Genomic DNA, 27,320 nt, shown 5'->3' with positions numbered 1-27,320 from the left:
AATAAACTTTAGTATTAGTAGTTTTTCACAAATCCATGGATGTTTATATTTAATCAGAGTATCATTTCCAGACCTCTTAAAGGTATCTTTTAAAAGTCTATAATCACACAGGATGAATTTTAAAATTCAGAAATATCCTTTACTTATATGATTTTAGTTTTTTAAAGTGGTGTTGTAGGTCTTCTTGAAGAGCTTCTCTTCGTTAAGATACAAATAGTGGTACTTAAAATAATACTAACGACTGCAACAGACCCCACCACTGACAACACTATAGTAGAAATATTTACGCCAGAATTCTGATTAGGATGACTTTCACCAGGATTAGGATTTGGTTGGCTTTCATCAGGGCCAGCATCTGCTTGAGGGATAAACAAAGCCACTTGTGCAATGTTGGATACTTTTGATGTCAAATTGCTTTTGTCAACACTTTGAATGGCAATGTATATGTGGGTTACATTTTCTTCTGAGACATTTCCTGGTTTAAATACAAAGGTTTCCTTGGAGTTGGCCTCTTTTGGTAACAGGTCGGTAGTGTTAACTTGAAGTGCGTCATCAAAATTTTCTCTTAGATCAATGAGACTTCCACTTGTTCTTATGATATACTGTTGAACTAAGAAAAATGTCACCTGCATTTTAGTAACTGTTCATTTTTAAATAAACCTTAATTCTGACTTTTAAACTCTGCCAAATACTACTATCTTTGCATGAGAAGTAAAACCAAGTTAAAATATCTCATGTTTGATTGATTAAAGGTACCGGATTATAAAATTAAAAGTTCAGTGAGCTCTCAATTGAAAACTATTCTCCCCTAACCCACCCTTAACACCCTTGCTTTTGCAATGAGCACTTTTCACTTAAGTCGAAAACACATGATTCCTTAGGCTTACCTTTTCCAACATCAAAATCATCTCCTGGTGCTGTCCATGTTAGTTTGATCTGATCGCTCTCGGATGTGGCATCAAGGTCTGTGATTTGACTTGGAGGGAATACATCAGGCAAGGGAGTGTTTGGGACTTGTGATACCACAAATGCACCTCCAGATGCTGTTCTGCTGAAATTCTCCAATATTGTCTGAGTATCCTCATCATTTTCAGGTCTTGGTGGGTTCCCTTCAATTACCCCTGTATTAAAAATTCTCTAGTTTCACATGGGAAAGCAAAACACCTTCTTCATTGCACTAGTTTCCTCCCCTTATTTTTTTCATATGTATAGTCAAATTTTTACTAAGGCCTTTTACTATGACACAATCATAAGTGCCAATTGGTAGAAGAATCCATCTTTTAGTATCCTTTAGGATAAAACTGGTTAACAAATTACTTTGGAATGAAGACTGTAGTAAATGAGAATAATATTATTTAAGAAATCACTATATGCCTTAAAAACGTATTGCTTTACTTTTCAAATTATCTTACAGGCTGAAATATTGGTGGGGAAACAACAGTTCTTTCCAACCACTCCATTCTGCAAGTGCTAGGGAAAAATACTTGTTATTAATTTGTACTCTACTTGCTTGGAAAAATCCCTTAAAAGTCACAAGAGAGGCCACTATCAAAGGAAAACTAGCAAAGATAGCACTCTTCCTGCTTATCATTGCCTTGCTTTACACATTTTTTTTTCTTTTGACTTAACCAAAATATTCCAGTGTATGACAAAAGTACAATTAGTTAACTAACACTCTGAGTACACTTTGTGTTAGGAAGGATTGTTCTTAAAACCCCTTATGAAGTGAAATCATTAATATTTTCTCTAAACATTACAATGTGTATATCTGATTCATTGGAATGATAAGAGATGAGAAGAAAAGGGGTTGTTGGCCAGAATGTTACTGTTTGGAAGTCCCTCTCAAATTATGCTTTAAAAACAAAACAAAACAAAACAAAACAAAACAAAAAACCAGTGTTTTGTTTTTGTTTTTCTTTCTTTTTTTTGGTTTCTTTGCTTCAAAGTCTAGCCTGTGTTAAGTAAGTGTGCATGGTTTATTCAGTTCCACTGTATGGACAGTGGGAAACTTAAGTACTTTGTTGGAAACTTCTAGTCTTCCTGAATATTTAAAAGTATACAACAAATGGTAAAAGTAGAGAACTGAAGTAATGCTCTTTACGTATTTTTTGTTACTGCATAGGAATGTTGCCATTTAGGAGAATGGAATTGTTAAACTTGACATTTTGGAGAGTGTGTTGACTGTTCACTGGGTGGTGGGTAGAGAGAGGAAAGTATGGAGCAAGAAGCCTTCCATACCCCTTAGATTAGTTCAGATTGTCTATACACTGTTAGGTGTATAATTTAGTCAACATTGCTGGGTGTTAAAGGATATGTCCTAATGTCCAAAGTTACATTAGAAGTAGCAAAATAATTTCTATATAATTATCCCTTTGTTAGTTTTTAGGAAGAACTGTTTTCTGGGAGTGACCTTCGTTAGTCAGTCTACCTCTTGGACCTAGGGTTAGTCCTGAACTTAGTTGCTGGAATGGTAAAGAGGGAGAAGAGGAAGGGGAAGGGAAAAGACTCTTTGCTAGTATGTCCACATCTGGAAGTCTGTTTTAGATCATAATCATAGATCTATACATACATGTTTAGTAAAGTACTTGTGCTTATTGTTTACAAAGTTCATAATTTATTTCATAACATCTAAATTTTCTAAATGCCTGAGGTGATGGTATATCATAAAAAGTAGAACTAGTGAATTAATCAACTTGTAAATATCTTTATGGTATAATTGATAGGAAAGATGCATCTTGGACATGCAATTGTTTTACCTTTGGGAAGTGCATATCAGGACTTCTTCCTTAGGCTGACAGCAGAGGAGCAGAAGGAAGCACACAGGTAAAGATGGGAGCAAGTGCTCAAGGATCTATGTTTTAGTGGGAGCTACTGATGTGTATGCATCTTTTGGCTGTACTATAGAAATACTTCAATTCCCTGGGAACACGCTTTCTTGCTAATATTTTAGTAGAAGTCTGACAATGAGCCCTCTGAGAAACATTATGCTTGGTGCATTCTGTTGCTTCATGTCTCACTTTAAATTGAGCGTTTAGAGAATACATTATTTTAGTTGTAACTATGCCAAGACATCTATCTAGAGGCCTGTTGCCATTTCTGCCTTTAGTGAAAGTTTTGTCCCCAGGAAAGGCAGGATTGTAATTTTGTTCAAACAGAAGGTATTGCTGTAGTATATTCTTGGTTATCAAAACACCCATTAGCTTTGGGATTTTGAACTGGTGAATATTTATGATGTGTAGAAAAGCATGATTCACACTACTATCTCAATTGCACACAAGGGGATGCTGATATGTCATGTAGGTCCTGGAAGGACATGTCCACCTAAGTTCCTTGTGACTGGATAATGTTTTTTTTTTTTTTTTCCTATAATGTGCATATTAAGTTTTAAAATATAAAAACTATTTTAGGGCAAACAAACAGAAAACACCATTACAAATAAATGTTTATTCTTAACAGGACATGTAATCGGAAGGATAAATTCTGCTTATACTTAGGCTTATACCATATTGATTTGTTTTCATGTCCTAAGCTAAAAATTTGGCATATTTTTGTCGGTATCACGAAGGTTTCCCAAAGGAACATAATACCAGCTAACAGTTATTGAGTACTTACTAGGTGCCAGGCATTATTCCAAAGATAAGATTAATTTGGAGGCAATTAGCCAAGAACTTCATTCCAGAAATGGGAAAAAAAGTTATATTTTGAGTTGTAAGATATTTGAAGCCTTACTTATATCAAATCCCAAATATTATTCAATCTGTGCATGGATTTCAGACACCATTAGCAACTCACCATCTACTACCCAGCCAGGTATATATGCAGCAGCCCTATTCAGTGGATGCCTTGAGCTTCGCCTGGCAGAGTTGGTTCCTCCGTGAGCCCGCACTTTCAAGTTATATCTGCCATTTTCTGAGTAGGATGTAAAATACCTGGAGTAGACCCCATCATCTTTGAAAGAATCAGCACCTTACCACAGAAACGAAAAAATAAATGATTATTGTAAATACAAAGGGAAATTCATGCATTTTCTAAAACATCAAGCTTTGTCCTCTATAATGTCCTCTAGACGAGGCTTCATATTTAGGGTTTGACCTTCTGGAGAATCTTGTTATTATGCTCTGTCACCTCAATATATTGTTGAATTGATACTTGAGTTATTCTGATATCTTCATATTCATATAACACATATACACACATTTATATTTATGTATGTATAATAAATATTTAAATACCTCATAATTCTCTCCATCAATTTACATATAATTTATAGTACTCTTCTAATCATATCTTTGCTGTTTGCTTTGATTTTACCTTAATTTATCTAGTCATATTATGTCATCCCTGTGTTTAAATCAAAACAGGTCCTCACTAGGAAAAAAGTGACTTTGTATAGGATCTAATTCTCACTCTAGTCAACTACAATTTCTTGTTTTACTTTATCTTCAACAACTCTTCCACTTCTTTCCTCCAGCCTTTGTTCTCCTGATCCATTAACTTTCTGAACTGACAGAGGAAAACCCCATCTGTTATTAGACCAAAAAATTTGGAGGATTTTAGGAATATCATAACATAAGTAAACTAGATAACACTGGCATTGGTGTCACCTGTTAAATTTCTGAACACATTTCCCATGGTTTAAAATTATAAATCAGGCTGGTTGTGGTGCAGTTTGTAATCACAGTAGCTGGGGAGGCTGAGGCAGGTGGATCTCCAGTTCAAACCAGCCTCAGCAAAAGCTGAGGAGCTAAGCAAGTCAGTGAGACTCTGGGTCTACACAAAATACAAAATAGGGCTGAGGATGTGGCTCAGTGGACAAATGTCCATAAATTCAATCCTCAGTATCCCTCCCTCCCCACATAAAAACTCCTCTAAATCAGATGGTATTAAAGTGAGGTCCTTGGACCACCAGTATTTGTATCTCTAACAATCTGGAGATGTTTAGACATGTAAATTTCTCATACTACCTTGGGAAGGGTATTCCATCTTTCATCAAACTCTCCAGATGATTCCCTTGCACATGAAAGTTTGAGAATACCTGCACTAAGCCATTGTTAATCACCAGTGCCTTTTTAGGTAAAGGATTTCAAACTAGCCACTTTTCAATTAACTAAATTTTCATGTAGTCAAATTCTAAGAAGTCAAACAAGATACAGATAAGCTTAATATACTGCAGATGGTTTTGTGGAGAGGGAAAGAAAAGTCAAGGAACAGTTTTATAGATATTGTTATGCCTGAAGAAGGTATTGAATTGCACTTATGAACAATTTTCCAACTCTGGTTGAAGACTGTACTATCAAAGGACTGATATCTGATGCCTTAGCTATGAGCCCTCCTCTTCTGTGGTAGCTCCTGCTTCCTCTAGGGTTTGGCTCTCAAGACTCTCCCTTGTTTTCCAGCTGTTGGGAGTTACTCTTGCTTCTCTCCCTTTTCCTACCAGGGGCCCAGGTTCTATCACTAGATCCCATCTGGCTGCTTGTACTTCACCCTCTATGAGCAGACTTTCTTGATGATGTCCTCAACCTCCTGAATGAGATCTACTTAAGTGTGATAGACATTGGCTGACAGTCGAGTGACAAACAATAATAATTATCTGATACAATTTCCTGCTGAGGTGGTGATAGAGTGAGTGTGATGGAGCTGAAGGTGAGCCAGGCTGATGGAGGGGAGGAACAGCCAGAGGACCCCAATCTATGGAGTGGAGAAAGATGGCAGAGGCAGAGAGCCTGGAGACTACAGTAGAACACAAGGGGAGAGCACCAACACAGTCTGCATTGGGCCCATGCTCAGGTCTGTTTATGATGGTGAGGAACATGGAAGAGTATGGGGAAGCTTGAAACTATCATCTATAATTATGACCAAAAATTGAGAAAATGTGCAACTTTCATTACCAAGACTTTGTGGACTATTTCTGAACTGCTGAACATGTGAAGAGAAGCCCAGAAACTCAAAAATAAAGTGATGAATACCAGTAGAAAACTACAGCATGAGGGAAAGGAAATGGTAATAGCAAAGGAAGAGCTTAAACAGTGTTGACAACAATAGAGAAATATTTCTGCCACTGTTGATAAATTAATGCTGTGTCTTCCAGACCTATATATTTACAGGAAACTGAGGGACCAGATGAAAACTATAAGGCATTACCCTGCGCTGAAAACTGGACCATCTAGAACATACCTATCTGCCTCAAGTAAGCCACTATGGATTCTGCAAGGTGATGATGAATAACATTCTAACCTTCCAGAAAAAAATAAAGTATGTTTCTGTGTCTGATCTCAAAGACTTTCTGAAGAACATATACAAATATTTAGACAAAAGTGTAGAGTCTGCCATAAAGCAAACTCAACAACAAAGAAAACTGGATAACATTGTCTTGCAACAACCCAGAATAGGTAACCATAGAAAAATCTAAGAAAGATGAAAGTATGATCTTTGATACAGAGATGGAAAGCACTAGCCCCAAGTCAGAACAGTATTCAGGAATTCTGAATACTGAAGATGAGGAAGATGATGAAGACGTCCCTAGGGTCCAAGATTTGGTGGATTTCTCTCCTGTTTATTTATGTCTACACATATATTCTGTTTTGTTGAGTATCTGGCTCTACCTAATAAAGATATTTATTGAAAAATACCAGAATTTCCTGCTGGTCCTGCTGGTCCTCCATTCCTTGGGTACCTACCTGTCTTACTGCCCCATGATGCCACAGAGACTCTCAACATATCCTGAGTTATGAAAATATAGGCTAATTCATAAAGTCTTGTGATTTACCTGCACCATTGTCCAAAAGTTCTAAAACTTCTGTTTTTCCACTCTTTGATTCAATGAAAGCAGTCACATTGGCTCCAATAATTGGGAGATACCCTTGGAGAACTTGTGCATACACAATCATCGGGTTGGGGAAGCTGTTTGTGTCTTTGTTCATTTTAGCATTCACTGTGATGGGAGGCACAGAAGAATTTGCTGCCCGAGAAGTTACTGTCATAGTTAATGTTTCTGGGTTTACTTTGGCCTGAAGGCTGTAAGTCCAAGTGCCCACCTAAAATTTCCAGTGGAAAGATAGTAAGTATCTTTATAAGAGTCAAAGGATATCTTGGTTTCCAATATGTAAATCTACAGTAAGTCTTAGAAGTGTGAAGTATGATCAATAGGCTTTTGAATTTTTTGAGGTTTTAAAAGGGTGTGAGTTGAGGTTCAGGCAGGTACCCTGATTATTGTCATGCATGGTGTCTGTATTTTGTGACATCTCATCTGGAAAAAATAAGCATTGGAAAGTTTGCCATTGGCCTTATTCATTGACCTCAACAGCAATCTGCACAGTAACTGCACAGAGTCTTCTCATAGTTTTTCCTGAGACTTCTTGTTAGACTTTCTCCTGCAAGAGTTGTTTATTCCTTTTCCCTGCCATCCATCACAGTCTTTAGGATCACAAAGGCAAGGAGAGTGCATAATAAAATCATTTTGTAGATGATACAATCATCAGCATTCACATTTATGACATTAAACAATTTATTTTCTACTTTGAAAAAATTCATAGGAAGTCTAAAAGCTAATCACTTACCTGTGCAGTTCCTGGAATACTGAGATAGGCCATTTTGGAAAGAGTGTCCTGTGTGAAAGCTTCTGTCAGTGTCCCACTGGGATTCCAGAGAGAAATACTGGGAGGCTGTTTTTCCCATGTGACAAGAAAGAATGTGTCCTTTCCCACAGTGCTATCGATTATTACAGTGTCGTTCATCCAGGAATCATTGTTCAGGGTTAAACCCTTACTTTCAAGCTGTTCAAACATGTTTAAAAATTAATGACTACAGTATAGAATAATTTTATTCTTTTTATTTTAAAGATTGTCTTCAATTTCTCATATGAATACAAGCTTATATATGGGATGTCACTTTAGACTTGTGATATTTCTGAAAGATCATTGGGATGCAGCAGTTGTCAGAAAGTGTGGAAATAGAGTGTTTGAGAGATGAACAGGTTATCATAGGAGCCTAGAGAAGGAGAATGGATTTACAGTTGGGGGCATGATCCTTTTCTTTCCTTTTTTTTCCCTTCAGTTTTCTGGTTAAATACCCAGCCCAGTCTTTAGTTTTAAAGGGTGCTATGGATAGAGAAGGACTATTGCGAGTATGTGAGTATGTGTGCATGTGTGTGTGTGTGTGTGTGTGTGTGTGTGTGTGTGTGTGTGTATTACCCTCAGTTTACACATCTTTATGATGATCCAAAAGATAATGCTTATGGGTGAGTAGAATATTTGAATAGAGAGAGTCAGGGTCTTAGAAATAAGGACCAGTAAACCATTGGAAAAAAGCTCTCATGAATATTTTCCTGATAGGATATCTTGAAATTATTTTTCATGCAGGATAAAGAGTGAAACCCTGAACAGTAAATAGTTTCAACAAAAGTGCAAACTGACATGTACAGGATGGAATCCTGAGAAAAGACAAAGTAAAAGATAGGACCTTCTTGGAGAGGAGCTTTAAAGATGTTTTTCAAATCTTTGGGGATAGCACTTGGTCTAGGAGAGTCAAACTCTTTTGCTTAATCTACTTTTTATAGTAATAAAAATGGTATAAATTTATCATGTAGAACATGATGTTTTGAAATGGAATGACTAAAACAAGCTAATTAACATGAGTATTACCTCATATCCTTGTCTTTTTTTTTTTTTTTGTGGTGAGAACATTTAAATCCACTCTCTGGACCATTTTCAAGGATATAATACATCTTATTAACTATTGTCACCATATTTATATGATAAACATGTTTGTATGGACTTGTTTCTCCCATCTAACTGAAATGTTGTATCCTTATCTAACATCTCTCCAACTCCTACACCCTGCCAGCTGCTGGTAATCATCATTCTATTCTTTGCTTCTCTGAGTTCAGCTCTTTAAGATCATGAATATTTGCCTTTCTGGGCCAGCTTGTTTCAGTTAATATAAAGTCCCAGAAGATCCAACTTTGATTCACTTACTATATGCTTCCGAGGAGGATCCTTTTCAGAACAATAGGAAATTCTATTTCTATTTCAACCCAGTTCCCAATCCAGAGCCCCCTCATGCTGATAGAAGTGAGTGAATTCTACTTTAAAACATTGTTATAAAAATCTTTGACTCCTCTTACCGTGAGTATGTCTGAATTAAGAAAGTACTATTATTGAGTTAAATCTCCAAACAAATCTGTACCTATCCTAAACCCACAACCCATAGCGTCTGCTGTCCTTATTGTTTGGAAGTACAAGAAAATAGGTCTGTTTAGGTGATCATGCTAAGTTTTAATGTAGGTAATGACTCGATGAACTGGAAAACAGAACACAGAAATCTTGACATAAAGAGGCATGACAGATTTTTGGGAATGGGAAGAAGAGAAATGAATTTAAAAATAGAAACATTTTGATGAAAATAGGCTATGTCAACATCAAAGTGGGGACATGAATTAAAGAACCAATGTTTAATCAAAGTTCTTGAATTTAAGTAACAGAAAATGGTAGTGGTATTATGACATACATGAGAAAAAGAGTTGAGTTTAGAAGAGAGGTGAGTAAAATAAAATGCCAGTGAAAAATGTAGTTGAAGAGATGGGAGAAACCCTAGACTTGTAGATACACAAATAATCATTCACCCATTTTTTTTCCCCTGTTTATTTCCAAGACACATTTCTTCCATTTCCAAACTAGGTGCTTGAGTTTATTTGTCTAATTTTATAACAGTGAAGGGTGAGGAAAGCTTGGAAGCATGAGTGTTTTTGTTGTTGTTTGTTTTTGTTTTAATGCATTAATACAAAAAATGGGGGCATTTTTTTAAAATGAAATCTTTTAGTGGAAAATGGACTTCATTAGGTTTTAACATTATCCTTAACAAATTCTATCACAATACAAAGAAATTGTAGCTATTTTACCACTTATTTTACCACGTAATTTGGTTATAGTTAAAGACCAATTTCTATTTCAGGTTAAGATTTTGATTTTAATTAAAAATTCACTTTGGGATAAATATAGAACTCAAAAATTTAGGATGACCAAATTCTTCTTCTCAGTTATGGTAAATGCAAACACGAAAATCCCAAGAGTGGGAACTCTGACCTGAAGTGACTTCTGGGTGGGATCAGCATTTTCTGATGTAAGGGACGCAAAAGCATCAATGAGGCCATTGTTCTCAGCTATATCTGAAGCATAAACATGTTTTCCTCCTAAAATGTAAATGTATTAGTTAGTTTGCTTTCTAGAAAATAAGTACATTTTAGTGACTAATAAGATAATAGTTTAAACAAAATCAGTTTCAATATGTATTATTAAAACAGACCAATGTCAGATAGTTCAAATTTAACTCTGAAATGTCAATTTAAAAATGTAAGTAGGAAGCATAAGCTATTTTAATACTTCTAAATCAAAATCTCCATTAACTGAAATACATCAAATAATCATGGACTATGAAAGATGTTACAGTTCAACATGGTAAAGCTCATAGACTTTATAGCCCTTTAGGAGAATTATTCACTTTCACTGAAGGCATAGTTCTAATAAAGTTGTTTTCTAAATTTTACAGAATATATCAGAAGTAGAAAATGAGAAAGACTAAAGAGAAACTATATTGAGGTATGCTGAAAATAACTGACAGGAAATAGGTGAACAGTAAACTGTGGGGATAGGTCCAAAAATGTACTACTATTGAATGTAAATAAATTTTACAATGGCCATGAAAGTACTTTGAGTGTGCATGGTGGCACATGCCTGTAACGTCAACTGAGGCACGTAATTACAAGTTTGAGGGCAGTCTTTGCACGTGCTAGGCCCTGGGTTCAAATCCTCAGTACAGAAAAAAAAAAAAAACCACTTTAAAATTATATAAATTTGTACAATTAAAATCAAGTTTATATTTGGTGACATTACACCCAATTTGATAAAAATAGTTGATACTCATTATGAATTATATTTTCTCTACAATGTTAGAAGGCATTAGAAACACAAAATCATCAATTTTCATCATATCCAAGTATCTAAAATAGTAACTACCATAGTTAATGTTTATCTAGAAACTTGATTGTTATTTGGATCTTTTGGCTGAGTTTCTGTCAGTTGCAGCCTCCCACCTCATGGCCTGCTTCACAGATAGGGCACCTATGCTCTGACCTCACAGGACACCATTTCTTCCATCACACTGCCTCACATTGTCACTCAAACATGATATTTTTGACTCCCAGCCTGATTGTCTTTTCTCACCCTCTTTCCTTCTCAGGGAAATTTAACACCTTGTTCAAAGCCCAGCTCAGAAGTCACCTAGTCTGTTGGACCTTCTTTTCCCTACTCCCTACAACCTTGAGGGAATTATTGGCTCCCTCTGCTCACACAGAATTTTATTCTTCAATATGACTTCTGTTAGAAAGGAATGTTATCTGATTATATGATTTGATGTGCAGTTTTATTTGCCTCTCAAATAACTGGATTTCCAGTGCCATGAGACCAGAGATTGGGTCTAAGGTGACTATGGTTTCCAACTCCTGGTACAGTACCTGCAAGCTAGAAGCTCAAGTTGTTGAGTTGTCAACCTCTGTATTTACATTACTATTAAATATCTGGAATATATAGATAATGTTTCACCTTTTATATTGCTCATCTGTATTACTCCTTCATCTGCAGATGGTCCCAAAGCAATAAAATGAATGATGACCCCACTTTGTTTCACAGTATCAATACACCTCCCTGTGGTGACATCCTCCCCATCAGTCAGCAGCACTATTTCAGATCCATCCATTTGTGAGGTTAACTTTCCAATCACCTGCAAGCATAATTCAGAAAACAATTACCATCCTAGATCCAAAAGACCAATGTGAAATCAGAAAAAAAATATAGAGAAAATAAGCAATTGTGTGCAGAACATGATAGTCTATGTTTAAAATCATAGAATCCAAAATCAACAATCTCTGGGGAAATTTAAATGTAACCTTCCTCCTTCCCCTCCCCTACAGGGAATGTTTATTCTAATGTAGGTGGATGGGAGCAGAACTTTAGAAAGTCCTGCCTAGACTATACTAGAGTGATATCTCAGCCTGGGAAACTCAGGTCAACTAGATACCTAAAAGGTAACTGTGGAATATGGCATTAAATATGTTTCTGGTTTCTTTGACTGGACTATCCTGTGACAAACCTGTAGTATAATGTCTGTTGTACATTCAGATAGTACATTAAAAATCTACCTCCACATAAAGAAATCATTGATTCCAAATTAGAAAACCCTCAGAATGCTTCTAAAGCAGGTAAGTTAAATGCTAAGCATCTTGAGGTTAGGGATTTATATAACTTTTGGATAACTTTTGATAGCAACTAGCATAGAACTAATCATATTAGTGATGTTCAAAGACTACGTGAATAATATTTATTGAATTCTATTTGCAGCTTGAATTGTTCTCCTCAAAGCCCAACAGTTTGAACCTCTGAGTTCTGAATTTAGGATAAAGAGAACTTAGCCCAGGATGGCAATTATATTTCATCTTCTCCTATAGCCTTAATTAGTAGTGGCTCCTTTGAGTACCATTTTGGGAAATTGAGTTCAGACCATAAGGGGAAAAAAGCAGATAATCAATGGTTTATTGCTTATGGAGTGGAGGTATGTATAGATTTTCAGTATGTATAGATTTCAGTTTTGAATGTAGAAATCCAAAATAAAGCTGTTATCAGGGGAAAATTATCACCACCCTCATTATAAGTTTTTGAATGTTTTGTAGCAAAGTGACATGTATATTGATATATTGTAATACATGAAAAATATGCACTGACATGATTGAAATCAAACTGAAGAATAGAGCAAAACTTTTATGCACTTATGACATTTATACAGCATTCCCAACAAAGTCCTCCCACACATAAAAGCAAAATGAACATCCAAATATGAAGTAGCATTCTCTCTCCTTCATCTCTCCCTTTTTTGTATTAGTTTATTCCCTGTGCACTTGCAATGGGTCAGCCTCTGTACTGGGATTCAGTAGAAACTATATGGTTTCAGCATTCATGGAAAGAATTCAATTAAATTCAATAATATTTACTGAGCTTTGTGTGAGACTGAGGAGATATAGAGATGAGCAACAAAACACAACGAAACATACCCAGGATGCTCTAAAGTTCAAGAAAATGACATTTTCTGAAAATTTGCTATGTTTTAACTATGTTTTATATATTATGTAATTTAATCCAAGCCCAAGATCCCAAACTATCTTTCTATTACCACTCTTGCTCCCTACACTTGGTTTTACATGGGGTAACCAGAATCACCATGCCAAAACATAAAATGATTATCAAATTCTAATGCTTTAAGTCATTCAGTAACTTTCTGTTGTGCTTAAAACAAATTACAAATCTCTTGTATTTTTTGAAGATTTGAACGATTCAATCAGTATCTAATTTTATGACCACATTTCATACACCCTCATTGGCCAATTGCTAGTGTCAATAGCAACTATCATTTCTTGGAATAATCCATTTTTTTCTCCACATTGTGCTCTCCTTTCTACATAAACCATTGGCTCCTTCTCATCCTTTAATTCTTAGTTTAGTTGTTACTTTTTAGGGAAGGCCTCTGTGACCACTTTATGTGAGGTAATTCCCTTTATTCCCAGTTACTCAGAATCATATCACCCTGTTGAGTTCTTTCACAACACTGTTTCCATAGTGTGAGTTACTGTTTGTATTCACCTGTATGGTAATACCCGTACACCACCCCATACATCACACACCACAGAGAGAAGTAGCTTTGATTGGCCTATAAAAGGCAGAAAATAAATGAACAACCCTGGGTGCTAATTTTCATTATCCCATTTTACTGATGAGGAAATCAAGGACTAGAAAGATCAAGAATCATGCCTAGTGTCAAAAGCTAATAAGTGACAATTGTGATTTGAATGGAGTCCTTCATTTTATAAACCTATACTAAAATGCCATGTAATTCATAAAAGAGACATTCCATAGGGTTATGGGGGAAAGAAAAAGTTAAAAGAAGGAGAGAGGATTTTAAAGAACTGGATGAATTTTAAAATGAGAAAGAATGAAGCATTTTAGTTTAGATGAATTGCATGTGAATAGGTATGGGGACAGCTAGAACACTGTCCCCAGTGTTGGAGAACAATGGCTTGGAGAACAATATGCGCAGTAAGTTCTCAGGGCATAAAGTATCAGGAGGGTAAAACTGAGAGACTTGGAGATAGAGGAGGGCAATATTAGAGTTAGGAGTCTTTGGTGTAGCTTCAGACTGAGGAATAATTTTATAGACAGTGAGGGGATCAAGAGGGTTGCTAAGCAGGAAAATGACACAATTGATATTAGTGATGTGTTCAAGATGACCACTTGGATAGAATTTACTCTATAATACAGCAAAGATCACTCTACACGTATAACTGTATAACTTCACTTCATCCTTATGATAATCCTATGAGGTAGGCATTCCAATGTCCTCTATTTTACAGATAAGGCATATAGAATCCATAGAGACCAAAAAGTTTGCCAAGTCTAGTAAGCAAGAGAACCAGTACTCTGATGTGAAAGTTCATGCCCTAACTCACATGACTTACACTAAATATAACCAATAGTACCTCCCATGTCTGCTTTAATAGATATGCATCAGTTTGCCCTGTCTGAATGTCACATAAACTAAAAAGAGAATTGGCCCAAAGTGGAATCATACCAAGTAAGTTGCTTCATTGCCCCAAAGTTGAAGGCTTTTGTGCCCACACACTATTATTTACTTAACTGCCATTTAGTAGCACCAACTCTTCTATTGTAATAAAAGCAAAGTCATTTACCTTATTGAACATATAATGTAGTTGCATTTTTATACTTATTCCCCTACATTTTATTCATCGATTCACTGATTCTTAAAAAAAAAAAGGAATTTTTCTATGTCCTGTGCCTTTTAGGATTAATTATGTTGAAATTAGGCAGCAAGTATGTGCAGCAGCACTTCATATTAAAATATCCTGAAAACAAAACAAAACAAAATACATATATATATTTGCAGTATGTTTTTCACCTGAAATGCAGCTTCAATTCCAGAGCAGATGGAAGTTCCTCCATAAGCTTGTGTAGGTAAGCTCTCCAAGAGCTTGTTTCGTTCACTGTCACTTTTTATTTGTATTAACTCACTTTTAATAGTGGCTACACTGTCAAAGTGGACCATCCCTACCCAGGATCCATTTTCAACAGTCTGTAGTAGGAAATATTGTGCTGCTTGATTCATTCGATTGAGTCGATTAAAAGACTAAAAAAAAAAAACAAAACAATAATCGTATAGTTTGCTGGAAGATAATGGCAAATCACATAAAATGAGTGGATAAACTTTATTGGTGGGAAATTTCTACGACCATTAATTGGTATTATTGAGTAAATAAATTATTCAATTGGTAAAATGAAAACTATGGCTATGCGTATTATGGAACACATACAGTATAGTAAGGAGCTTATACTTTTCAACTAGAGCTGATTCCTAAAGCTGTACACCCAAGTTAGAGGTGGAAGTTAGGATGGAGATTGAGTTGCAGGTGATGATACACAGTTTAGAGCCTCTCTAATCACTCTTGGGAGCCTCTGTGCCTGTTTTCCTAGGATGAATTCATACCCCAGAGTTCACAAATCCAACCAGATTATCTTGACCTCCACCCAGAACTGAATGGTCCTTCACTGGGAACTAGTCTACCCAAAATGTGAAGCTTACTTGAGCTACAGTAAATGCTGAGGAGCCCATTCCTACCTCCCTCCTTTCCTCTTCTCCTAACCTGCCCACCACTTCTCCACCAATGGATTAATTGGAATTGGTTCTTTGGTAACCCTTCAGGACTCACATCCCTCTTTCCTGGTACTGGATTTCCAAAGATGTAAATCTCTTTATACATTTGTCCTTTCTATCCCCCCTCACCACACTTGGGGGGTTCCTCCCCACAACCATACCCAAGTTTCCCTCTGAAATTCCTGACCAAATTATAGAGAAAAACTTCTATACCCCCACATTTGAGTACTCTCCACCACTTTTCTTCTTCGCTTTACCTTTAACCCTGGATTTGCCAGCACCCTGTCCAGGGGAAACTCCTCATCTGCAATCAGGAGCCTCTTCTCTCTTCAGGGACATTTCCTGACCATTTTATGAGTTGCCCTTTAGCACTTTGCTGCCCTCTCTGAAACTTGGTGTTATTGTGGTTCATTTCTTAATTGGTATCATTTTTGGCCCTTTTCAATAATCTCCCATCTCCCATTTGCTAAAGTTTTTATTCCTGGACTTCAGCATGCTCTGTTCTGCTTCAAATGAGCCATCCTCTGGGTGTTTTGTCCCATTGTATCTGCTTGTTAGTAGTCCATTCGCTTCAATAATTATTATTCATCGCCTTATGTGATGAACTCTAGGCCATGGGGAAAGGTGCTTCAGACAAGTTTCCACGTTCTACATGAGCTCCCAAGCTGGTTGGGAAAGACACGTGTAGTTTCAATATAATATATAGTAATGGATGTATGCACAGGGCAGTGTTGGGAATCAATAGAAGAGTCTACAGTAGCTGATAAACCCAGCCCATCTCCTGAGAGAGTACCTATCTCAAATTTTGTAGAATAAATATAATTCATCCAGGTAACAGGAAAGGCAGAAAAAAATTCTCTATTGAACTCTGAACTTATCAAGTACATTGGCATACATTCTCAAAGCCTAACACAATGATTTCCATTCACCCAAATATAACGACTGAATGGCTGCATTCTTTCTTATGATGCTTTTTCGTTTGTGTCTTTGAGCACAGAGGGTTCACTTGCACAGTTGGTACAAATAAGATGAAGCCATGTTAGGAATTCTGCTGATTGTTTCTGTTCCTTGAACTGGAATAGGGTTTTGCATCCACTAATCTACTCTATCTTCATGTCTCTCAAGCATTTTCAGTACAAGGGCCATGGATAAAAACAACTTCGTATTTCAACATCTATTTTTACTCTTCCAACTAAATCTTGATTAAAGGACTCAGAGTTTTCCCTAGTAGCCATCTATTTTCTTGGAAAAAAAGATGAGACCTTTAAGTTAGGTCTTCTTTACTGACATCTTTCTTTTGCCATAATATTTTGTTGCAACATTTTGGGGTCATTATCATAAAAAATGATAATATTTTATGTCATCATGTCATTTAGAATAATCCAGGTACAGGTAGAATTCAGTTTGTTCTTAGCATTCAATTATTCCCATTGCCACATTCAGAAAAAATTGACCCATGAACTTACAGACATGCTTCCAGACTTATCAAGAACTAAGCACAGAATTCTTTCACTGATCCTCAACAATGAGAAGACAGGTGGAGGAGGTGGTGCTGCCATGGGTGTGGTGTTTGTAAAATCCTCGGAACTGCTGATTCCGAGGATTCAGAATCCTTCTGAATGTACTTCTATAATTGCACTTAATGTTTTGTAAACTTGGAGCTTCATGGTTATGGTTTTCTGCATTACAGAATTCAAACACCTAAAAGATTAATAAAATAAAAAAAAAATTTACTATACCCTGCACTAAAAAAGCCTAACTTTAAAACTGAGAATTTAAAATATGTCCTGCAAATATGCTTTTTTTGAATAAAATATAATGAGAATAAGTATCTTGACCACAGTAGTGATAGTAATAATAATTAACACTATTTGAGTTTTTACCAGGTGTCAGCTAATGTTGAAAGGACTCTATGTTAATATATTTAATCCTTACATCACCTGGACAGATATTTTAAAATAGGATCTGTGGGGCTCAGGATGTAGTTCAATGGATAGAGTGCTCCTCTAGAATTTCTAAGGACTTGGGATTTGACTCCCAGCACCACAAAAATATAAAAATAAGAATAAAAATGAATAAAATCAGAAATGTCCTTTATAAATTCTGGAACTAGTGATTGGCATACTTACAGAATCAATGCTTTGCATGAACATTATGGATGCTTTTTCTGCTTGAACTTTATCAGGGAAGAATTGACAATCCTTTTCATACAATTTTGTTGTAGAATTAGTTCTGCATGATCTAATTACACAACTGTCTGCTTGACACTTATAAACTCTATTTATGCCAGATATACCTGTGGAACACCTGAAAAAATGTGACAGTTAATTTTGAGGCATTTTATTAATGGTTATTAATAGTTTATATTTGTGTGACAAGTCCCTGTCCTAGAAGGACATGTACCATTGCTTTGGCACCCAATTTAAAGTGGCTTCCCCTACCCACTTTTTGCTCTTGATCTTAGAATCAAGAAGATACTCTATATTAACTGTGAATCTAGATTGAATTCCAAAATGACTTCTATTGTTCTCCAAGTAGTTACTTGTTGGCTTCTTGGAACATTTGGTTTATTACTCAGCCCACATTTAGCAGTACTTAAATATTTTTGTTCATTCTTATATAAGGAATAATTTTGACTTTCTCCCAATGTATGTTAAGTCCATATATGTTGTGCTCAATCTCAGTCTGAGTTCTGACAGATATGGTGGACAGGTCTAAAATACATTAAAATGCCAACCAAATGGTTGCCGTTGAAGTTATGTGTATTTTAAATAGAAAATGAACTGCTTTAATTTCCCTAAAACAGAGGCTGTTTTGTAACATAGCATCTATTACTTTCATTGAGAAAAAAGTGAATAATTATTATTTGAAAGTGGAAGTAAGCAAAATAAGCCAGTTAAAGCCTGAGGTCATCTAAGAGAATGTAAATAGCCATGCCTTGTTGCTTCAATTTTCTTTGACTTAGCACTGTAGAAAGGCTGATCTTCATTGTACTCATCAAACACTCCCCAGCGGAGATGAGCCCACTCATGGACAAACAATCTACCTGTAGGAAAATATTTCAAATGCACGATTATAATTCAAGTGACAGATTTTGTATCTCAAAAATTTTAAGATCTTCCCATTACAAAATATATTTAGATTGAGGATTTCCCTATTTCATTTGCCTTTGTTTATAAAAAGTCTATGAAGTTAAATGACTATACTGTTAAATAGTGTATCATCTTTTTATTCCACTACATATTAAATCAATGAAATATTTTTGGAGTATATGCTGTGCTCAAAGTAGATAAAGATTCAGGATTTGGAAGTTTGGAAGCAAAAGGTTTTAGCTCTCTAAACTTAAACCCTAACAACAATATAATCAGACATACAGAAGTTTTGTTGCATTAAGATATCATGAGACATAATTAGGAAAAATGGTCAAAAATGCTCTTGATGGGGTGATGAAGAAAAGAAGATTGAGAAACAGTATTATAGACCATATAGAATTTGGGGGAGGGTGTCAAGATGAAGTGATACATTTATGATACTTATGAGCATTAATTTGTGGAACAATTATTATTTTTAATAATATATATATAATTTATGTGATACTAGATATTAAGAAACATAAAGATGTATAAGATCTCAAAAAGTGGTCCTGAACCAGTAGCATCAACATCACTGGGGAACTTGTTGGAAATACAGAATCTCACTCTAATCCTATTAATGTACTAAATCAAAGCTTGGATTTTAACAATATCCCCAACTTATTGTTTATGCACTAAACTTTAAAATTGTCAGTTTAAGATTTTTTTGGGGCAAATGGGAGCTGGTTGGTGGGAGTGGAATTATAACATGCAGTGTGGGAGGGAAAAGCTCTCATATCAAGTACTACTACAGGAATTAGGTGATTTTTTGTTTTTTGGTACCAGGGATTGAACCCAAGATCACTTAATCCCTGAGCTATATCCCAAGCACTTTTTAGATTTCATTTTGAGATAGGGTCTAAGTTGCTTAGGGCCTTTATAAGTTGCTGAGACTGGCCTTGAACTTGCAATCCTTCTGCCTTGGCCTCTGGAGTTCCCAGAATTACAGGTATGTGCCATCATACCAAGAATTTGGTGAATTTTAAGAAAATTTAAAACTGCCTGCACCTGTGACTGTCTTCTTAGGTTCACTCTCAGACTTGTGCCCTCCTCAGGTTGCCCTACCTCCCATCCCCACCTTAAAAGCAGCCTCCCTGAGGTCTGAAATGAGACAGTGTAGGTGGGAATGGAATCCTAAGTCAGAGAGGTTCCTTGTTCTCATTTCTAATAGCATTCTACTGTGTATGTGCCTGTGTGTGTGTGTGTGTGTGTGTGTACATGCGCATGCGTGCGCATATGCATTTTTAATATCTGTTGGCAACCTCAGCACACTGAGTTGCTGCTTAGATGGTCCAAATGATCTTTCTAAGCAAGTTGTTGTTATTGTTATTATGAAATCACATAGAATTTGAGGGCTTTCTTTCTCATCTTATTTTTCCTTATTGATTTTAAGGCATAGTTTGCAGAATGAGAGGATTTTTTTTTTCTTCACAAAGTCACGTATCTTTATAAATGAAGACCTAAGAGGAAAGATGAAAGTGTCATAGAATAGATCTAAGTTATGGAGTCTGAGGAAGGAGCAAGAGCTGAGATGGGACTTGGGGATTGGATTTAAAAATTATAAGTTTTCCTCTTCTATGATAGTCGGAGGCAGAGGAGGTGCTGATAAACTGAATTTGGAAAAAGGTAGGGGCTGCCGTTTGTTCCATCAAGGCATTTGTCAATTGATGGGAGTGAGAAAAGTGGCTAAATCTTGACCAAAAATAAAACAGCATCTTTAAAAGAACTACTGTGGGAAAAGACAAAAGGAGCTGAGAAATGTCAAGTAAAAAAAATTTTTTTTGAGTAGCTTTGAGGGCATCACTGAGTTTGGAAAATGTGCACTTGTAATGATGCCAATTGGTTCTGTAATTTTCTTGAAAAATCTGAGAAACAGGCCAAAAGAGAGACTGAATCACTCAGTACAGGAGATTTAGTAAGTTGAATCAAAGCTAAGGATAAGAGTAGTGAGGGAATCAAACTATTTGTACTTATGGTTGAACTGACTGAGTTTGCTGAACATGACAGGAAAGAGAGTACAGCTAAGAGGGTGCAAAGGATTAGAGGAACCAAGGAGAGCAATTCTGGTCAGGATAACATGTGAGAGAGGTAAGATCAGGATGGAGGGAATGATGGAACTTTCAAGGCTGGAGTGGGTATTGATGACTAGGGCTGACTGTGTTGGCAGAGACAGAAAATTAATGAATGAATGTTCACTGCACAGGCAATAAGAGAGGGAGAGGCAATTCTGGGGTGTGGGATTTCATGGAAGGTTTCATTGGATAGTGACATGTGAATTAACCTCGCCTTTAATAGTGATTTACATGCTTTAGTTCATCTGAACAAATGATCTTAACATTTACATTGAATTAGATAAAATTTCCATTTCAATGGGTCCAAATTATCCACTATAGACAATTTCCTCTGGTACAAGCAAAAAAAAAAAAAAAAAAAAAAAAATATCAGCAACTAATAGCCTATGAATTTTTCTCTTGATCAGTAACTGGCATCATGGCTCTCTCCAGCTTGCTACGCATCTGGTTTTCCATGGAAAGTATATGTGATTGATTATATCCAACTGTGGAGAACTGGGAAGTTGAAATTTAAAAAGTAAACCTTAAGAAAACATATATTAATTCTGCTATCTGTCCAAATGTCTGAAAATATTATTGACATTGTATTGTATACATTTACATAGATTATCAAGTTTGATATTTACAAAAATTCCACAAGGTAGAAACTATACTCTTCACCATTTTGCCAGGAATAAGCTCAAAGAGGGTAGGTCACTTGTTTAAGGCCACCCTAGAAAAAATAAAATGGGAGCTAAGATTTGAACCTAGAGACTTCTGCCCCAAGGCCTGTTCACTAAAGCTGGGAACAGAAATGTTTGTTTAAAATAAAATGTTTTAGCCAAATTTCCTACCTGATGGTCCATATTCATTTTGTTTTTTCCCACGTACATAGTCAGGAGTAAAATGAATGTATTCTGCTTTCTCTCCACAGTCTGTGAACTGCCTGGTGTATGGTTCATCTCTGCCTGGGAGGGCTGGTGCTGCAATTCTAACATCAGCCTGAGGATGTTTAAAAAGATCATTAAATCATGAAGAACAGAAATGATAATATTTAGTTAGAACTACTCTGAAACAATCAATTTGTGGCAAAACTGGGAAACAACAGAAAATACTGCTTTTTTGTCAGAGAAGATTTTGACTTACATATTCGTAGCTCTCATGTTTTGGCCTTTTGTAATTAAGATTTTCCTTCCAATTCTTAGGAATTAATATAGATACATTTTTGAAAAAAAATCTTTTCTCTGTGGCTTCAAACAAGTAGGTGGATGCTGTAGTGACCATGTCCTTTTATCAAAGGAAAACAATATGAGGGAATGGCTTAGTGAGAATGGACTGACAGAGTAGGGCTCATCTCTGACATCTTCCCCTATACCTGTCAACACAAAAGCAACTGCCTGATGAACAATCTCCACCCATCATTCTGTTTCTGCAAATTGTCAAATTTAAATTATTGCTTCATCTTGCACATTGAAAGGCTTCTCAGTCTTCTGTTTTCTTACCCCAAAAGGTAACTGCTTATTCTTGGTGTTTAGAGGAACTCATTAATAGGAATATGAATATGCATATGGACTTTGGGGTAATTTTATTGGTCTCCATACTGGTGTTAGTACTTTCTGGTTCACAGATCTTGGTGATTTATATAATGCTCGGAAGTTCAGTTTCCTCACCTGTTTAATGGATCATTGCTGCACATCTATCTTTATGGTTGTCATAAAGATGGGATGAATTAGAAAGTACTCTGCCCATAAGCAGTCCTAAAACCACTTGATATCATTACTAAAAATCTGAGTCAAGAACAGCTTTAACTGATGCAAGCTGAGGACATTCATTGGTATTAGGAAGGGTTTTCTTTCTCCAAGTCGTCCCTGGCGGGGAGGCAAGAGGTTTGGGTGCCAATGGGTGGGGTTATGGGAAAATCCATAGTAGAAGTAAAATTTTGATTGTGGAGCTGTGGCTCTGCCATTAACTTGAAAATAATATCACCTAATATTTACATGAGCCCAAATTTACAATGATTAATAAGAGAAATTGCCTCTCCACAGAACTTACTCCGTAGTGGGGGAAATCAATGGGTAAAACTCATTTAAGGTGATTTATTTTACATGTCTGAGCCCCTGAATAACTGCAAAATGCTGGGTAATGAGTGGTGATGTCAGCTTCTTCATCAGCTCAAAGCATCCCCATCCTCAGTGTCCTTTTCTCAAGACAGTCTCCTCTGCGATTCTTCCCGCTTTAACAAAAGCCTACAAAAGAATTGTTCTTTAGGAAAGAGAGTCCAATGTGCTGATTCACATGTATCCTAAGATCAGCAACCTGATTTGTTCAGAACCATGTGATCAGTCAGAAGGCCAGAGTTCAGAGAAGCCCAGTGGATTGACTGAGATTTAGGAAAACAGGTTTTGGAGAGCTGCAGAGTTGATTTGCTGATCTAACTCAGATGAAAGAATTCTCTATTTCCTAAGGATGCTTCTCTCCTTTTTTCCACCCTTTACTTTTGTGGGGATGGGGTGTGATATTTAGGTCTCAGCAGATTGTCAACTTCTGTTCAACTGATGGTTCTCTCTCTCTTTTTTTTTTTTTTTAATCTTTCTTTATTTTTCCATTGGGGGAATATATATATATATATATATATATATATATATATATATATTTTGTTGTCAATGGGCCCTTATTTTATTTATTTATATGCGGTACTGAGAATCAAACCCAGTGCCTCATGCATGCTAGGCAAGCACTCTATCACTGAGCCATAACTCCAGCCCCTGATGGTTCTCTTTTCATATGGGAAGCATATTTGTTGGTTCAAATTGAGTTATGGACTGAATATGGTTGCTCTGTACCATTGTGTGGGTCAGGCGTTGTATAGCTCCAAGGGATTGCATTTATTTTGGAATCTCAATGGCCCAAGTGGACTGTCTTGGATAGTGGTATGCTCTGAGGTCATGGAGGTGTCAGAGACCCTATTAGATGATTGCCACCCCCTGAGGTATCCTGGAATAGCTAGTCATTGTTCCCTAAGATTTGGAAGCAGAATCCCCATAATATTCCTTATAAATTCTATCTCAGTTCCTATAATAACCTAGTTGGATGAGGAAGATGACAGTTTCAGGGTTTGCTGAAGCAATTACTCTCAAACCAAGAAAAAATATTAAAACATAGAGAAAGGAAACTTGAAAATTGAACATCTCAGGTATCCCTAAGAAAAGGTTTAAGACCACATTGGTTTTTTAGGAAAGAATATTTTGGTTCCACAATCTGGCTATAGTGAATTAAGCAGCTATGAACATTGATGTGGTTGTATCTCTGTAGTATGCTGATTTTAAGTCCTTTGGGTATAGGCCAAGGAGTGGGATAGCTGGGTCAAATGGTGGTTCCATTCCAAGCTTTCTGAGGAATCTCCATACTGCTTTCCAGAGTGGCTGCACTAGTTTGCAACCCCACCAGCAATGTATGAGTGTACCTTTTTCCCCACATTCTCTCCAACACCTATTGTTGCTTATGTTCTTGATAATAGCCATTCTAATTGGGGTGAGATGAAATCTTAGGGTAGTTTTGATTTGCATTTCTATTATTACTAGAGATGTTGAACATTTTTCATATATCTGTTGATTGCTTGTACATCTTCTTCTGTGAAGTGTCTGTTCATTTCCTTAGCCCATTTGTTGATTGGGTTATTTGTATTCTTGGTGTAGAGTTTTTTGAGTTCTTTATAGATTTGGGATATTAGCGCTCTAACCTAGATGCCCTTCAGTTGATGAATGGATAAAGAAACTGTGGCATATATATACAATGGAATATTACTTGCCATGAAGAATGATAAAATTATGGCATTTGCAGGCAAATGGATGAAACTGAAGGTTATCATGCTAAGTGAGATAAGCTAATCTCAAAAAACTAAAGGACGAATGATCTCGCTGATAAGCGGATGAGGACATATAAGGGGGGTAGGAGGGGTTAGCGTTAGGGTTAGGGTTAGGTTTGGGGTTAGGGATAAGGAGGGTGGTAAGAATGGAGGAAGGAAGGACTGTATAGAGGGAAAAGAGGGGTGGGAGGGGTGGGGGGAATGGAAAAAAATAACAGAATGAATCAAACAACATTGCCCTATGTAAATTTATGATTTTTAATTAAAATAAAATTTAAAAAAAAAGAATATTTTGGTTTGGGTTTTTGTCATCTTATTGAAGCCAGATCTCAAACCCAGGTTTATAAGTCTTCAAAGTTCATGAGCAGGATTTCAGTTTTGATTGTATTTAGTGTGACCTGGGAAAAATCATCTATCTTTTCTGAACCCCAGTTTTGTTTTTCTGTGTAATGTGGATGATGGTATTCAACTAAGTTACCAGATGATATAAAAGTAAGAACTTTGTAGAGAGCTAAGAAAATGTCAAGAAACATTATGAAATCTAGGCATGTCTGCAAGAAATTTAAGTTACCTTTTAGTTTTCAAAAGAAGATCATATTAAGAAACTTCTTACCTCATCAAACTTCTTACTGATTTCTTAGTTCAGAAATGTTTAAAATTGAATGATTAGCTCTGTGCACTAAGAACTTACCATTAAGATTTAGTTGTGCAATCGGCTCTTACAAACCATATTTTCAAGTAAAAGAAATATTCATCTTTTCTGGAATTCAGAAGTACCAATAAGCAAACACCTCTATGCTACAACAAAATTTATAGGGAATGAACAATAAATAGTGGCATGGAATCGCCAAAGAAGGCTTCAAAAGTGAGCATCAGGACACAGTCCAGGAAATTCATACAAAGAATGAGTACATGCAGAAGTCAGGTAGATAGAAACAACTCACATCACTATAAACCCAAACTCTGTATTATGTGGGATTTTATGGTTGAGAGAAAGTTTAGAAAATAAGTGTCTTTCATTTAAGATCATGGTCTTTCTCTTCTGTTTGCACTCAGCTAGTGAACTCATATCCTTTACACATTAAGGACTCTCAAAATTTTACCTACACACACATTTTAGCCATAAATTCAGTTTCCTGCATCCTCTACTTGGATATCTAATAAGCTCTTAATTCAAAATACCCTAAACTAACTCCAGATCTTCCCATTGCTAACCATTCTCCACTAACAGCTATCCCTTCCTAATTGACGAAAGTTTCATCCTTCCAAGTGTTTAGACAAAAGTCTAGAAACTTCCTTGATTCTTACTTTCCTTCCTAAATTCCCCTATCCCACACCCATGTAAACCATCAGGAAATATTGTCCATGATACCCTCAGAATATGTTCAGAATCACACAGATTAAATATCTCTACCATAATATCTCTGTCCTTGTCACCATCACTGCTCACCTGCCACAGTTTCCTACCTGTGTCATTCTATACCTCTATGATACAACAGAATTTACACAGGATGAGTGACAAGTGCCAACCCTCTACAATTTCCTCCACAACACAGTCACAGTCATCCCAGAACATTTAGAAGAGTGCACAACTCCTCTGCACAGACTTCCCTGTGGATTCGCATCTCAGAGTAGTTACCAAAGTCTTTCCTAGTGTTCTGGGCTCTGCTTCCTCTTCAGTTTCAGCTAGCCCCACCCTGACTCATGTTCATCCACATCTTTTCCTTGGTCACAGCAAGCATGGTGTCACCCCCATGCTGTGCCCATTCCACAGGTTGTCAGCAGGCTCTTCCCTTACTCACCTTGGTCTCTGCTGAGATGTCACTTCCTCGGTGAGGTCTACCCTGACTATCCTACTTGAAACTAACATTCTCTCCTTATTCCAGTCCTACCCACACTCTGTACTCCCTTTCCTGATTTGGGGTATTCCACAGCCACCTGCTAAGACCTGACCTGCTTATTTACTCATTTTTATTAATTAGATCTCTGAAAATAACATACACTCCATCCATGAGTACAGAGGCTTTTTTTTTCTTTTATTTATTGCTCTTTCCTCTAGTGTACCATAAGCATTCAATAATACTTATTCAAGAACAGGTAAGTCCAACTACTAATTTACGGAAGAGGAAACCAAGGATCAGGAAGGTCCTGTGCCTTATTGCTGGTGCTATGGTAAGATTGGGAAGATCCCCATCTAGAACCTCTACCTTTCTCTGTTCATTCCAACATTGTCTCACAGAACCATGATGCTTTTAAACTTCATGGAGCATTCCAAGTTTCTGTAACAATTATTCACTGTTAACATTTTTTTCTTTTCCATAATTCAAAAAGAAGTTCAATCTATCTTACCTTTATTTGCTCAATTAATTGTCCATCTTCTGGCACGCCAGGATCTATAGCAATGACAAGGTCTTCATAACCATTGTCATTCAGCCTCACAAGGGACATGTTTGACCTCTCTATCAGGAACAGAACTAAGAGGGAGACGAAACCTCTGAATAACCCCAT

The 27,320-nt window shown here is 36.4% G+C and overlaps 2 protein-coding genes across 2 annotated transcripts in view; both read right to left on the bottom strand.

Moving 5' to 3' along the window:
* LOC306654020 (calcium-activated chloride channel regulator 4-like) overlaps positions 1–27,260 on the bottom strand; it is a gene marked incomplete at both ends in the record, with an annotated part of 111,262 nt that extends 84,002 nt beyond the window's left edge. Inside the window, 12 exon segments of the mRNA XM_079127235.1 lie at positions 265–610; positions 888–1,121; positions 3,793–3,966; positions 6,767–7,034; positions 7,557–7,772; positions 10,080–10,186; positions 11,595–11,772; positions 15,013–15,240; positions 17,895–18,072; positions 18,703–18,811; positions 21,802–21,949; positions 27,162–27,260. Of these exon segments, the coding sequence (XP_078983361.1) occupies positions 265–610; positions 888–1,121; positions 3,793–3,966; positions 6,767–7,034; positions 7,557–7,772; positions 10,080–10,186; positions 11,595–11,772; positions 15,013–15,240; positions 17,895–18,072; positions 18,703–18,811; positions 21,802–21,949; positions 27,162–27,260 (2,285 nt within the window).
* On the bottom strand, positions 162–27,320 carry LOC306654016 (calcium-activated chloride channel regulator 4-like; the record flags this gene model as incomplete). The annotated part of the gene is given in 15 exon segments (XM_079127220.1): positions 162–610; positions 888–1,121; positions 3,793–3,966; positions 6,767–7,034; positions 7,557–7,772; positions 10,080–10,186; positions 11,595–11,772; positions 15,013–15,240; positions 17,232–17,361; positions 17,363–17,466; positions 17,895–18,072; positions 18,703–18,811; positions 21,802–21,949; positions 22,094–22,234; positions 27,162–27,320. Coding segments are annotated over 15 exon segments (2,823 nt in total).

Source organism: Sciurus vulgaris (assembly GCF_902686455.1).
Source record: "Sciurus vulgaris genome assembly, chromosome: 1".
Taxonomy (NCBI): domain Eukaryota; kingdom Metazoa; phylum Chordata; class Mammalia; order Rodentia; family Sciuridae; genus Sciurus; species Sciurus vulgaris.
The sequence above is the reverse complement of the archived record's forward strand: the minus strand, read 5'-3'. Positions and strand labels throughout refer to the sequence as shown.